General features: G+C 39.6%; 2 protein-coding genes across 4 annotated transcripts; one reads left to right on the top strand and one right to left on the bottom strand.

The window, feature by feature from the left end:
- Positions 1–1,882: 1,882 nt before the first annotated feature.
- Positions 1,883–2,980, bottom strand: rangrf (RAN guanine nucleotide release factor). Of its 2 annotated transcripts, XM_042005934.1 has the most exons (3): positions 2,870–2,980; positions 2,113–2,724; positions 1,883–1,909 (listed from the first exon to the last, which is right to left on the bottom strand). In XM_042005934.1, the coding sequence occupies exon 2, from the start codon at positions 2,711–2,713 to the stop codon at positions 2,147–2,149; it is 567 nt and encodes a 188-aa protein (XP_041861868.1). In that variant the 5' UTR covers positions 2,714–2,724; positions 2,870–2,980; the 3' UTR covers positions 1,883–1,909; positions 2,113–2,146. The 2 variants fall into 2 exon arrangements, with proteins under 2 accessions (XP_041861868.1, XP_041861867.1); XM_042005933.1 differs by lacking the exon at positions 1,883–1,909 and having other exon boundaries at positions 1,944–2,724.
- Positions 2,981–4,127: 1,147 nt separating this feature from the next.
- vamp4 (vesicle-associated membrane protein 4) lies at positions 4,128–12,895 on the top strand. 2 transcript variants are annotated; one of them, XM_042005935.1, is made up of 9 exons: positions 4,128–4,338; positions 5,062–5,167; positions 5,681–5,782; positions 7,129–7,175; positions 7,363–7,413; positions 8,327–8,427; positions 10,460–10,539; positions 10,671–10,722; positions 10,933–12,895. In XM_042005935.1, the coding sequence occupies exons 2-9, from the start codon at positions 5,165–5,167 to the stop codon at positions 10,959–10,961; spliced, it is 465 nt and encodes a 154-aa protein (XP_041861869.1). In that variant the 5' UTR covers positions 4,128–4,338; positions 5,062–5,164; the 3' UTR covers positions 10,962–12,895. The 2 variants fall into 2 exon arrangements, with proteins under 2 accessions (XP_041861869.1, XP_041861870.1); XM_042005936.1 differs by lacking the exon at positions 5,062–5,167.
- Positions 12,896–13,201: the final 306 nt, after the last annotated feature.

The following is a 13,201-nucleotide window of genomic DNA, read 5'->3' as shown; positions in this document are numbered from 1 at the left end:
ATCACATTTCACCCTGAACCACCTGACTCTTACACTGACCTTTGCTATTACTCGTGTTTTCATTACTACCATACTGTTAGAAATATGGTCATTTGAGCTGTGGCACACAGGATGGGCTGTCACTAAATGGCTTTTAAATAGTCTGTAAGGTGAAGGTTGTGATTTATAGATGCTTTCTAATGGTGATCTGCAGTTTCCTTGTATAAGCATATAAACTTGCTTAAGTACAGAGGTAGTATTTTAGAGTAGATGGAAACCAAAGTCAAAAGATCTGTATCAGATCTAAATCCTTTAACAAGCATATACAGCATAAATTACTGCATTTCTCACATTGTTTCTAGAGTTGGTGCTTTAAATCAATTTAATCACATCGTTTATTGCAGGACGTCCATACAGAAAAGAAGATCACATGTGATCACAAACAAACGGGAGGACTGAATGATTTTAAAAAAAAAAAGGTAAAGAAAAAAAATCACCAGTTTTTGTGTAGAAACTGTTTTCGTTGCCTTTTTTGAAAAGGTCCTGACGTCAAGAAAAAATGTTAGGAGATGTATGTTAAGAGTTAAGAAAGTTATAGTTGGTTATGTAAAAAGGGAAAGACAAAGATACAAATTTTAAAGATCTTGTTATACATGCTGGTTACAGCCATGCTCCTTTCTTCATATCTGCCCATGTGATCACAGTTAGTACCACTGGACAAAAAATATTGAAATATCACTTTAAATGGTGCAACAGCAAGGACTTGTGGGACAGAAAGATTTATTTTCCTTTCATAAAGGATGATCCAGGGTTACCTATTCTAAAGTTTATAATAACTACAGAAGCTCTTTTCATTAACATTTATACAAGTCAACATGCACTTATCATTCGGCTATGAACCTCGATAAGCAATGAATAAGAAACTAAAGCAAACTATTTAATCAAATATTATATGATTATTACAGCAGAAACCAGGAAGTACACAAGCTGTAGTACTGTTAATCAGAAGTCCACCAGTTGCCCTATAAAAACCAGAGACAGAAGGCTGAGACGTCTTGTAGACTCTTGTGGAACAAGCTTCCAACTTAGGGTTGGAAAGCAGATAATATCCTCTCCATCTTTTAGATTAGGCTCAAACCTTTCACTTTTGATAAAGCTTATAGTTAAGTCTGGCTTGGGTGAGCTTTAGCTATCCCTATATCCATACTGAGAGCCTCCCTACACGCTCCTCTCTTTTCTCTTTATTCTCCAAACATATGACATAATTATGGTCATTAACTTGTGCTTCTCTTTCTCTTTCTCAGCAGGTGTCCCTGGCTTAGCGTTATGGTGCTTGTTGACCCTCTGTGTTGTCCTTATAAAGTCAGCTTCTGTTGGAGGTTTTTCCTCCCCATTCATGCTCAGGTTGAGGGACTGAATCAAAGAGAATATTTGATACAATTCATTGGCTTCCTTAGCAGCAATACTGGTTTGTATTACCATGGTTATTATTAATTGGACAAATGTAGATCATACAGTGGATTTGTTTAAATTGGATTATAACTAAATTGGGTTAAAGTGTCCTGATATGACTTGTTGGGAATTGGCGCTACAAATAAAGCCGAAATTAAGTGAAAGTTACAGAGGTTCTTTGACAAGTTAAATCAAGTTGGGCATGATTTTCAGTGTCAACTTTTATGAAGGACTGCAAGGAAAAAAAACCCACTTTCATCAGGTTAAAAAAAGGAGAAGAGTCTTGACAAAGAACATAAAGTATAAATGAGTGTTGAGAAATAAAGGAACTTATATACACAGTGAATCAGAAGTAGTAACATGATGATAAGGGACCAGACAAGCCTATGGACATAGAAAAATATTTATGCAAATATGACATAATACAAGTTTAAATAATTTAATATTTAACTATTTTGAACAGGGTTATTCCTGAATGTCTTAAAAAGAAAAATAAACACATCCAACTGGTCTGTGAGTTATTGTATAGTTTATTTGTATTGGAAAAAAACAAAAGAGAACAAGTATTCCTATTTATTAGAGCAACAACAACAGCTCTACACCAGCTTTGTGGGTTTGGACTCAAAACTATACCAGCAAGCCAATTCTTTTCAGCAAAACACAGGTCAAAGTGTGTTACAGAGAGACAACTATTCAGGTTAAGTCCCACTCTGTTCTACCCAAACAGGCCAGGATTGTGCAGAGTCAGCGTCTGTAACAACCGCTGGAAGTCCAGCACCGTCCAAGGCTCTCTGTGCGTCTCCACCGCAGAGGCGCTGCTGCTGTCGGGGCTGATCTTCTGCGGATCATTAAACGTTATCAGGACATCCGTGGAAAACTGCGGCAGACGAAACAGACCAAGGTGAATGGTCACATTATTCCTCGCTTCTTCGTTAAACTTAGAAACACGTTGTGTCCCTGTCAACATCCAAGCACAGCTGCAGTCTGATAGGGACAGCTCGGGTTTAGGTAAAGCCACAATCTCGGTCACTTCAAAAGCACCTGGCTCCAAGGCTTTGTTACTGCCTGCGATGTCCTCAAAGTGGTACCTGGCTGCATCCTGGTCGGACACCTGAGCCTGATACTCCACTAGCTCCACAATCAGGCTCTGGTCGGTGTGAGCGTGGGCAAACACCTCCTGGTTGTCCGGGATCTCCCTAAGCTCGCTGATGTCCGTGGCGCTGTGTGGGATCACAGCTGATAAAGCCCCTCCAAAAAGAGGATGAGCCTGGTTACTCTGCATCTCTGTGAAGCCTGTCAACAACGACAAACACAGGTACTGTTCGTGACTGTCTGCACATAAACATCATATGACTGAAAAAATCAAATCCAGCCAAGAATATGAAGGAATACAGATATAAAAACACAGTGGTATACACAGCCCCTGAAGTACACTCACCTATTTATTATTTGCCGGTCATCAACACACGCGGACTTCCGTTAAAGCTAAACTTCTCGAGCTTCGCCTAAATTCTGGTTACTATAGCGGCGATGCGCACTCTGCTGCCACCTACAGGTCAGGAAGACATGACGCAGAATTTATGAGCTCTAGTCAATACTACAATTTTACTGTTTGTTTTTAAATCATTATGGACTGGCACCAGCTTACATAGACCTCAGATCAGAGGTGAATGAGCTTTTACAGTACTGGCACCAAAACTGTGGAATGAGCTCTCCTCCCATTTCAAACTGGGCCCCTCTCTGGACACTTTAAAATCACATCTTAAAACACATTTTCACTGCTTGGCTTTTAACACAGCTTGAGAATACTTTGTCCTGTTTGTCTTAAATGTATTTTTAACCTTTTAATTTATTTTACTGTATTCTATCTATCCAGTTCCTTTACTATATCTTTATCTTTTCATTTATTTTAGAGCATTTTGATCTTTTATTTGGTTTTAGTGTATTTTAATCTTTTAACTGCTTTTAGTGTATTTTACTTTTTGGCTGTGTGTGGAATGTCTTTATGTTTCGAGATGTTCAACAATTATGTTCTAGCACATTAGCAACCATGGGTTTTTATAATATGTTATATAAAGTAAATAAACTTAATTGGATTGGTTCAAGGTCGCCTCATCACGAGCTTTATAAAACTTTATTTTAAAAAAGAAAATTTTCTAATCAAATATTAACAATTAACAGGGTTTCCGCCTCCTTAGCCAAAACTGGGATGTGGTCCCACAGAGGAACCTGATAACTGAAATTAATTACCCAGATTAGATGTCTGCACGGCATAACTACAAGCTTAATGGGTAGTTTATTAATGAAAGAACTGAGATCTCGGTAAAAATGTGTGAGCCTACATGAAGAAACACAGGATTGATAAGCAGTTACAATTTCACTCTTATATTTACTGATCAAAATATAATTATCTATGTATGTTATACGTGTAGTTAATTTCAATGTATTTAATAGAAAATTATCTAATTAATTAAACCAATTACATTTTATATTAAGTTTAATGTATTTTCATGTAACAAATACAGCTACAGCTCTGTATTCAGCTGGTGCAGTTGTAAATTTAAATAAGTTATGTTTTCTGTGCAATTATACCATTTACATGACAAAAAGGACAATGAAAACTACACCAAATGAACCATTTTCCCCACGCTGTTAAACATCTGCAGCAGTCTCCTCTTATCCAGCTGTTTCTGTTGACTTCCTGGTCAGCTGATTCAGACGGAGACAGATGAGAGGACTGTTAGCATCCACGATGATTATTTTGCATCATCGTCCAGCACAGCCATTAAAATTGATCAGACGTTCCTGTAAAACCACTATGAACTGCTAAAACCCTGTATCTATACTCGAGAACCCGTCTGAAGAAGTTCTGCGACGTGGAGCTTCCGATCTTGTGGCAAACAGCAGGTAGCTAGTCACGTTAGCATCCTTAGCTAGCATAGTTTAGCCTTGTTAGGAAGCGAAGTGGCCTGTTTTGTTTGGCTTTATTGTGTATCAGCTATATTGTGTAAATTGGTCTCCGTTGCTTTTTCCTTCACAGTTGTCGATTAATATCCAATATTAAATATATATTATCAGTTAAACAACGACATTCAGACGTGTTTGCTCAGCATTAGCAAACTGTTCGACAAGCTAAAGTTGTAACGGCTGTGATATAATGTTAATTAGTTTTCCTTGTAGCCGCGCAGATCGGATGTTGGTATGATTTCCAGTACTAGCTCATTTAAAGAGACCTTATACGAACCTAAAAGTTATTACATTGCTATAACAGAGGACTAATCAGTTAAAACTATCTCTGCTTAACGCCATGAAAAAAAAAATCTGGTATACCTGACTTTATCGTTATAAAAATGCCATTTCCTCTCTTTCTTTTAACTTAAAGTTACAATCCATAATTTTCATAATTAATATTCCCCTTTTGTGGTTGTCATTTAGCAGATTCCACAGACCAAACATCACAGTGATAGTTTTTCTGTGTAATAAATCACAGCTTGAGTAAAAATTATATAAAGATTTTTGTGGATTGTTCCTTTTAAGTTTCTTTGTTGAAATAGTTTAGTTTTATATTTCTTCCCTCTGTATCCCTAACAGATTAGACTTGCTGCTCTTTCTCTTTCCTCGCTGCTTCAGACCTGTCCCGTCTCTCCTATCTTGGCTTCTGAAAGGCCATTTTCCCATCGCAGTGCCAAAAAAGGAGCCAAGAAAGCCACAGTGTCAGACTTAACCGGATTCAATGGTACAGGTTGTATTGTTGGTGTGAGAGTGTTGGGATGTACAGTATGTATGTATAAGTAAAATGTACCTCCCCGTAAGGAATACAGTACAGCTGAGACCAGATAGTTTTTTTTAGACATCTGTCTGTTTTTCTCATTCTTGAGAACATGTTGTACCAAAACACATGACTCATGTATATTTGGAAGAACTTGGAAGAAGAGAAAATCCACATAGTAGATTTTTTTTACCCAGTGGCATGGGGAGCAATGATTACATCCACTTTCCCTATCTGTTATGTTATACATATCTACACCAATATGATAGATTCTATTCTCATGCTTCATCTCTTCACCATGTTTTGTTAAATGTATTAGTTTTAGTATAAATTTGCAGAGACACAGTCAAACAGCACTGAAGAGCCACGTCTGTCTTTGTGGAGCAATTAGAGCAACAGAACCGTTGTTGCTCGATGCAGACGTCTGACAGGTCTACCTCAATATTTGAGAACCTCACAAACTTTTCTACTGTCATACAGAGGGAGCCAGACCGGGAGGAGCAGTCTGAAGACAACATGCCCCCCAAATTTAAACGACACCTTAACGATGACGAGGTCACTGGATCCATCCGCAGTGAGAGGGTAAGATGCAGGTGGAGCGGGAGGGGAATTGTTCGGGTTTTGGTTTTTAACCACAATCAACAACAGGGATGAAGGAAGCAAACGTACACGCTGACTGAAGAGAGACAAAGAAAGCTAGCCTCTTAATTTATTACAAACCGTTGTTGCAGTGTAATGCATTTATGCACTTGCTAAAAACGGTTGGTTTAAAAAGCTAATTTTGCCTCAGAATATTTAATTAATTAGAGGAAAAATACTCCTAAAACAAGAAAAATATATGAGAAAACAAAAGAAAGGACAGGTTCAAATGAGGTGATTCAGTGGTAAGAGACTCCAGAACCTCCCATGGGCAAATATCTGGTCCTCATCAAAGTGATCGTCCCACCCACCTCCACCTCCTCTGTGCTCCCTTTCATTTTATATTCCACTCAGCCTTGCTTCCTCTGTGTAGTCCAACTTGCTGTTGTGTTGAAGTAGGATCAAAGCTAAGCTTACGGGGAGACTTGCATAACAAAACTCTCCCTTCCATGCTTTTGCTGTTGTCCTGCCTTCTTATAATTACAAGCAGTTCTCCTCATGTCTCCCCTTCTGGTGGAAAGACAGAAGAGAGGTTGCACAGACGGAGAACATTAGTTCCTCAACTTATACGACACTTTATGATCATCTGGCTACCATTCTTGCAGCTTTTTTTGCAGATGACATTGTATTTACAAGAATAGAACATGTCTATGTATCAGCATAACACTGGCAGGTAAATGTTGCATAACATCATCCACAGGTTCTCCCTCTCTCTGCTCTTTTTGGTAGCAGATCTTATAAGGTTTATATGGTGATTATGATGACTAAAATTAAATTACTATAGGATAAAGCCTTCCTTTCCTAGTGAATCTAGTCTCTGCCTTCCTTCCAGTAACAGACAAGCTCTCTTGTCTCCTCCTGTGAGAATATTAATGCAGCTCTCTGCGCTAATTCTCTATGAATAGCGTTTTATGCAGGGCACGTTCTGTCCTGATTAAAGCCATCACTAGTTGTGATCACAGCAGTGTAAGTGGACTAATCTGCTTTAACTTAGCTGGTTATCCTGGTCAGAGTTGGATGTTTTGGCGCTTAGGATCAGTCGTTGCTCTTTGATGATTTCCCTTCAGAGGACAATCAGGGAAAGCTGTTACTGATCAGTATGACATCTATTGGCTGCTGGATGATTAATTGAAGTGGAGCCAGTTTTAATGTTGAGTCAGCAGCATTAATACTGATTGCCTGGAATGTACTGTACTCTGTTTGGGCTTCAGAACCAATGAGATGCTGGTAATGGGCTTGAGCCTTGAACCAAAACAACCTCCAGATTACTGGCCTTTTTTTTCTTACAGAGGAACCTACTGGAGGAGGACTCTGATGAAGAGGAAGACTTTTTTCTGTGAGTTTGTGTGAAAATACTCTAATTGGTTTAACATAGTAAGAAAAGGCAGAATGTGTTTGGATAATAATTTCCTAATCATTTTCCTAAACAACAACTACAGCACTAGATGTGAACAATAGTATGTTTTATAGCTAAATTTAGACATTACTTTGGTGAATTTAATTTCATTAGGATTGTTTTCTAGGAGAGGGCCTACGGGACCCAGATTTGGACCTCAGAATGACAAAATCAAACAGTAAGTACTAACATTTCTCTTGTTGCAGCCAAAAAGCAAAAGGTCATAGTGATGTTTTAACATTTTTTCATGTTGGTGTTATGTAACTGGCTCACCATGTTTACCAGAAGTTGCTGGTTGTTATGACATTGTGTAAGAGAGGCTATCGTGTGCAGGTTATTATGTAACCTTCCCAGCATGTCTCAGTCTCTCTCTTTCCATATAAACTCCCATTAAGTGACAGCCAGAGAACAGAGGAGGTCATTGTTGAGAATGTCTGGCACCTAGAGTTGTTTCTCCATCCCCGTTTTCAGTCCTTGCCATTTGTCATCATTGTGACCATGTGAAACTTGATGCCATCATCACAGAGTCCAGGAATGTTGTATACACAAGGCTCCCACTTTCATGTGTTTGTCTGAACCTGAACTCAATGAAATCCTCATGTGTTTGCAACAAATTGTGCTTTTTTATGTCTGAATTCCTGAATGTGTATTTTGCTCTGCTTTTGAATGTTTGCTACAGCCACCACGTATTCAAGGTGAAAACCGAGATTGATCATTTTCTGTTAATCTGTGTCCTTAATAGTCGATTTTAATGTCACAAACAAATTAATTCCTTTATTTCATATCTGTTTAGGTTTTCTTTTCTTCATTGTTAGCAATTCTGCAGCTCTTTAAAAATGTTTAGTCTGAATTAGGAGTCACTCAGGAGTAATCTGAGCCATGTCATGCTTAAGTTACAACAGCACAAATTAAACAAAGATTTAAACGTAATGCAGCAGACACACTTAAGTGGAAAATTATTTGACAGGCTTTTTATCATCTACCAGCTGGGCAAGTTTAGATGTAGGGAAGCTTTGTGCTGCCAAAAGAACAAGACCAATACTTCAGCTACAATTACAATTCTGGACCTCACACACACTTTGTCGCTTCAGGGTGCAATCGCAGGTTGATGAGGTGATCGATGTAATGCAGGAGAATATCTCCAAGGTGATAGAAAGGGGCGAACGTCTCGATGACCTGCAGGACAAATCAGGTAAGCTGTGCCGATAAAGCACGTGTTTTTGTGTCTTCACGTGTACCGAACATGTGCTGTGTTTAAATCACAAAGTCAAATTAAGTCAACCGTAAAGTGGGTGCACCATTGTATTTATCTTAACATTTCCTTTCCACCAAAGTTTCAGGCTTACAGGCCATTAAAGTAAATGAGATTATCTGGGGAATTTACTTGCATGAATGGAAAGCTTTCTGCAACATGCATCAAATTTAAAAGAAAATATATGCTAATGGGGCTGATTAATCTTAAACATCTTTGAATTACCCAGTAATGAAGGGTTGGAATGGACCACTGATGTTAGAAATTCCAAGTTTTGGGAAGCAGCTGTTTGCAAAAAAATACACTCACTGGCCATGTTGTTATCTGAACCTTTTTAGTTTGGAGTTTAACTTCATTTGGCTTTCAGAGCTGAACTTTTGCTGAAACACACCTTAGAGACTGGTCCATATGAACATCATGTTCTCTATAAATTTTATATCAAAGAAAGTGCTCTAAGAAGATATAAAGATGGGTACACTGAGGCTGTAGAGGGATTACCACTATCATTTGCTTTACTCTATTCATTTTTGTCTACAGATAATTCACAATTGAACTTGAGGCTGTGCCTTAGAAGCACCTTTACACAAGCAGCAGAAAGGATCTGTACTATGTTTATATCAAATTCTGTACCACAGGTCGAAACTAGCAAGCAAAACTTTCATCTTTAATCATCATCATTTATTTTTGTCCATTATTTGGAAACTGCTGCATCCAGTTTCTTCCTTTAAACTGCCCGGACTCGCAGCCTGTGTGGATTTATCTGCTGTTGACCAGCTACTCCACAGCTGAACATGTTGCACATTTTGAAAAGCTTTTCTGTGTATTTGAGTTGTAATGAGTTGTTGTCTGACTCATACTGTTTTTTTTATCAGCTTGATCCATCCTCCCCATTCCTTTAATCTCTGGCGTTAATACAGTATTTTCATCCAGAGCTGGATTTTTGTTTCGGACTGTTCTCTGTAAACCTTAGAGATGGTTGTAGATGGAAATTCTGGTAGATCAGCAGTTTCTGATCTACTCAGTGACACAGCTTTACATACACGCAAGGCTTTCAACAAGATGCTCACTGCTCTTTGTCTCCTTCTCAAGTGAGATGCTGAATGTTCCCAGTCTGTCAGGCATTATCATGTGTCTTCCACACACATGTTGCTCATGCGCTTCACTCGGTCATGTTGACCAACCAGCCAAGGCGATGATCCACATCTGGAGGACAAATTTTGCGTGTGTTTGAATTTCAGACATTGTTTATGTGGGCTGTGTTAATCGTTGTGTGGCTGATTGCGTGTTTCCACTGTGCTTGTTGTCCTTAATAGCTGTCTTTATGCGAACAGCATGACATACTAAGTGACACTTGGCGTCTGCTCTCGTATCCATGTGCAGGTAACCTGTTGTTAAATTCCACAAGGTTAACAAGAAGCTTCTCAGAAGCCTTGTCTGACAGCTTCTCTTTGTAGTGGCGGCAGGTCGTAAACAGGCACATGGAGATGGAAACAGCAGACACAAAGGCTCTAAAGAGGGATGGGGGTTTGGGCAAGTACAGCAACGCACGCTAGGGAGCTGTTACCCTCATGTTAACGTTCAGAGACACCAAGTTAACAACAGTATCAGAGAAACAGACAACAGTGTAGGGGAGCTTGCAGTGGAGGGATGTCAGGACAAGGACAGAAGAGAGTAAACTGTTTTTGCTACGTTGTGTGTTAATTTGGAAACTTGTTCAGTATTTCGTGCCAACAGAGTTGACATTGAAAGAGCTGTTCATAACGATCAAATCAACAGTCGAGTCTTGCATAACCCTGTCAAATTATAACCACACAGACACAGAGGTTTGACTCACAGTATCCAACATCAAAATGAAAACAATAGTCAGGTTTATTTATTTTGGGTTATAACAGATGTCTCTCTCTCTCTACCCCGCCCCCCAATCTTCCTCCTCACGTGTTCGTCCTTGCGCCGCGGTCTCGTGATGCTTCAGAGAGCCTATCAGACAACGCATCTGCCTTCAGTAGCCGAGCCAAACAGCTGCACAGGAGGATGTGGTGGAGAGACATGAAGGTGGGATGTCTGTCTGTTTTACAAGTGTCTGCACATCCCAGTGTGAGACACCCACACTTGGATGTGCATTGTAGTTTGTCCAGTGTCAGCATTGTGAGGAATGTGTGTAACTGCTGTCATTTCTTCCACAGATGAAGATGATCATTGCACTGGTAGTCATTGCTCTCCTGCTGATTATAATCAGTGAGTATTGGACCGATGTTTCTAAGTCCTAGTCCTGTGTTCTTGATATTTCCCTTCTTTAAAAGCCTGACTGAAGTCAGTGGCTCGATAAGAGATTTTCAAAAAGCTTGATGACAACTTGATGAACAGGATTAGGAAACACTATATTGGACCATTTACAGAAGGTGAAGGACTTCTCTCCTAATCTTGTGTTTTTCTCTCTTTTACCAGTTCCAGTTATCCTTCGATATCAAAAGTAACCGATAAAGAGATGCCCCCCCCCCCCCCACCTGCACACAGTCATCCACTCCAGCTAAGGGGCACCAGCCAGCTCCCCACAAACCCTTCAATGTCAGCCCAATTACCTGCAAGGATCAGGCCCATAACATGGCCCTTGGTGCAGATCCCACATAAATCTGATGTAAAATCAGTGCCACGGGTTCGTTTGATTCCAGCTAAAAAATAAAAAGAAATAAATTCTGTGTGGGGGGAGTGAGGGAGATACTTTGGTACAGTTTGGAGGAGAAAACTGACTCTCGGCCCTCTAGGTCAGTGCTTCCCAACCTGTTTTCCCTGAGGACCCCCAAAAGCCGTGGACCCCCCAGTTTCATGTTTTCATTAGCTGGCTTCTCACCATAATTAATGTATTCTGGCTTTCTCCTTTCACTTGTTAAAACCAAAGTTAAGGTAATTATCACCATAAATAAGTCTAGTCTGCACATCGGAAGCTGCTTCTTTAAAAGTTTAATGTGTGTTACATTTCGGTCATCTTCAGATAAGTCAAGACACCCGAAACGTAACATTTAACTTTTTAAGGAGCAACTTCTGGTGTGCGTACTAGAACTATTTATCTGATATCACCGTTTTGGTCTGGCACCCAGCATTACCCTTCTGGGATGTGCGTGTTATCCTTACCCATTTTTGAATTATAAACATATAGCCTTTTTTTTTTTCTTTTCTTTTTCTTCAAAATGAGGACGAATCATCTGCACTGTGGCATTTCTCAGACATGTCTCGCTAATAAAATGGTGCAGAGTTACTGTTTTTTGCTCCCAAAACACTGATTCCATGTGAATGAAACACCCAAATGATAAAAACTTAGCAAATACACCACAGGTCGTCTCTGTGTGGACATGGCCTTAATTTAAATCACTCTGGCTCTGAACAGTCAAAGCCTCGGGGACCCCCTTGTGCTCTTTTGGAGAGCCCTTTGGGGGTCCAGGGACCCCAGGTTGGGAACCACCCCTATAGCTAATGGGAAGAGTGCTCCATTTCATGATACATATCACGTGTAAGGCCCTCAGTAACAGGCCCTGCATGTTACATTATAAAGAAAAATAGTGGAAGAGCAGGGAATCCAGCCGTCTGTCTCTGGTTAGCAGGTGAGAATCTGCTGCAGCAGCCTCATTTTAAAGGGGCTCTAACGTCCTGCAGATGAACCTCTGATGTCTATTCATGATTCCTCTCATGTGTACTTGCTCTCAAGCGTAGAGGATGTTCATGTTTAAAGGGAATACTTTTCAAATGAAAGCACATTTTTTTTCCACCAGCCTGAGGGGAGGCGGCATCTTAGCTTCATCTGCATTTAAAAAAAAAAAAAAAAAAGTTTTTCGATCATCAAAAAGTTTTTTTTTTTTTACCACTTGTCAGTTATTTTTCCTTTTTAGGAAGAATGGTTAGCAGAGTTATTTTTCATGTGCATGTGCAACAACCTGTTCTTAGCATAAAGCACCACAGAAGAAACAAGTCAAACCAAAACACCCAGATTATGAATGTCTCATCACTCTGTACTCTGATGCCCTGAACTGCTTTGGTTCAGCTTTCCTGCTGAAAATGGTTCGGTTTGGTTTAAATGCTGCTTCTAATTTTTTTTCCCAATGAATTTGAAGTTCTTATTTCTGCTCCATATGATGCTTTGTATGACTGCTGGTATTTTCCTCTGAGGGGGCAGTTTATCTCTCTGTACTGGTTATATTTGAAGGGATGGATCTTATGTGATGCAAGTCAAAAACTCTGCTCTGAAATAAGCATTGGTGTAATTGTGACTGGATTAACTCTACATTGTAATTTGAATATTTTTGTGTAACTTATTCTAGCTGTAAATATTGATTCTGTAATGAAGATGATGTACATTACTGGCATTGCATTGAGGAGGGATCCTTTTTGCTCTGAAATAAAGTGATTTGAAAGGGCACTTGTCTGGTGTATTCTGGTTTGAACCAGTTGACTGTCTTGAATCAGAAGTGTGCAGGGATTAATCAATGGAAACAGAAAAAAGTGGAAGAGGGAAAAATGAATATCCATGCCACTAAACTTGCAAAAGTATCCTGCTTGCAAAGCTACCAAATTCCTGTGCTTTCATCTCCTTATTACGCAGCTATTTTTTGTGACTTCACTGGCATTCTGGAGTCCCAAGATGGCACTAAAGTTGGAGGACCTGGAATCCGCAAAGCATTATTGCTCTGACAGACCTCACACTCACGTCCTCCCAACACTGCAG

This window comes from Melanotaenia boesemani, chromosome 14 (genome assembly GCF_017639745.1).
Source record: "Melanotaenia boesemani isolate fMelBoe1 chromosome 14, fMelBoe1.pri, whole genome shotgun sequence".
NCBI lineage: Eukaryota > Metazoa > Chordata > Actinopteri > Atheriniformes > Melanotaeniidae > Melanotaenia > Melanotaenia boesemani.
This window is presented reverse-complemented; position numbering and strand designations above follow the sequence as displayed.

Bases quoted from the DNA above. Each gene is read 5' to 3' on its own strand.
- rangrf (XM_042005934.1), bottom strand. From the start codon at position 2,713: ATGCAGAGTAACCAGGCTCATCCTCTTTTTGGAGGGGCTTTATCAGCT.
- vamp4 (XM_042005935.1), top strand. The intron at 7,414-8,326 runs GTAAGTACTAAC...TTGTCGCTTCAG, and splicing joins CAGAATGACAAAATCAAACA to GGTGCAATCGCAGGTTGATG. The intron at 10,540-10,670 runs GTGGGATGTCTG...TTTCTTCCACAG, and splicing joins TGTGGTGGAGAGACATGAAG to ATGAAGATGATCATTGCACT.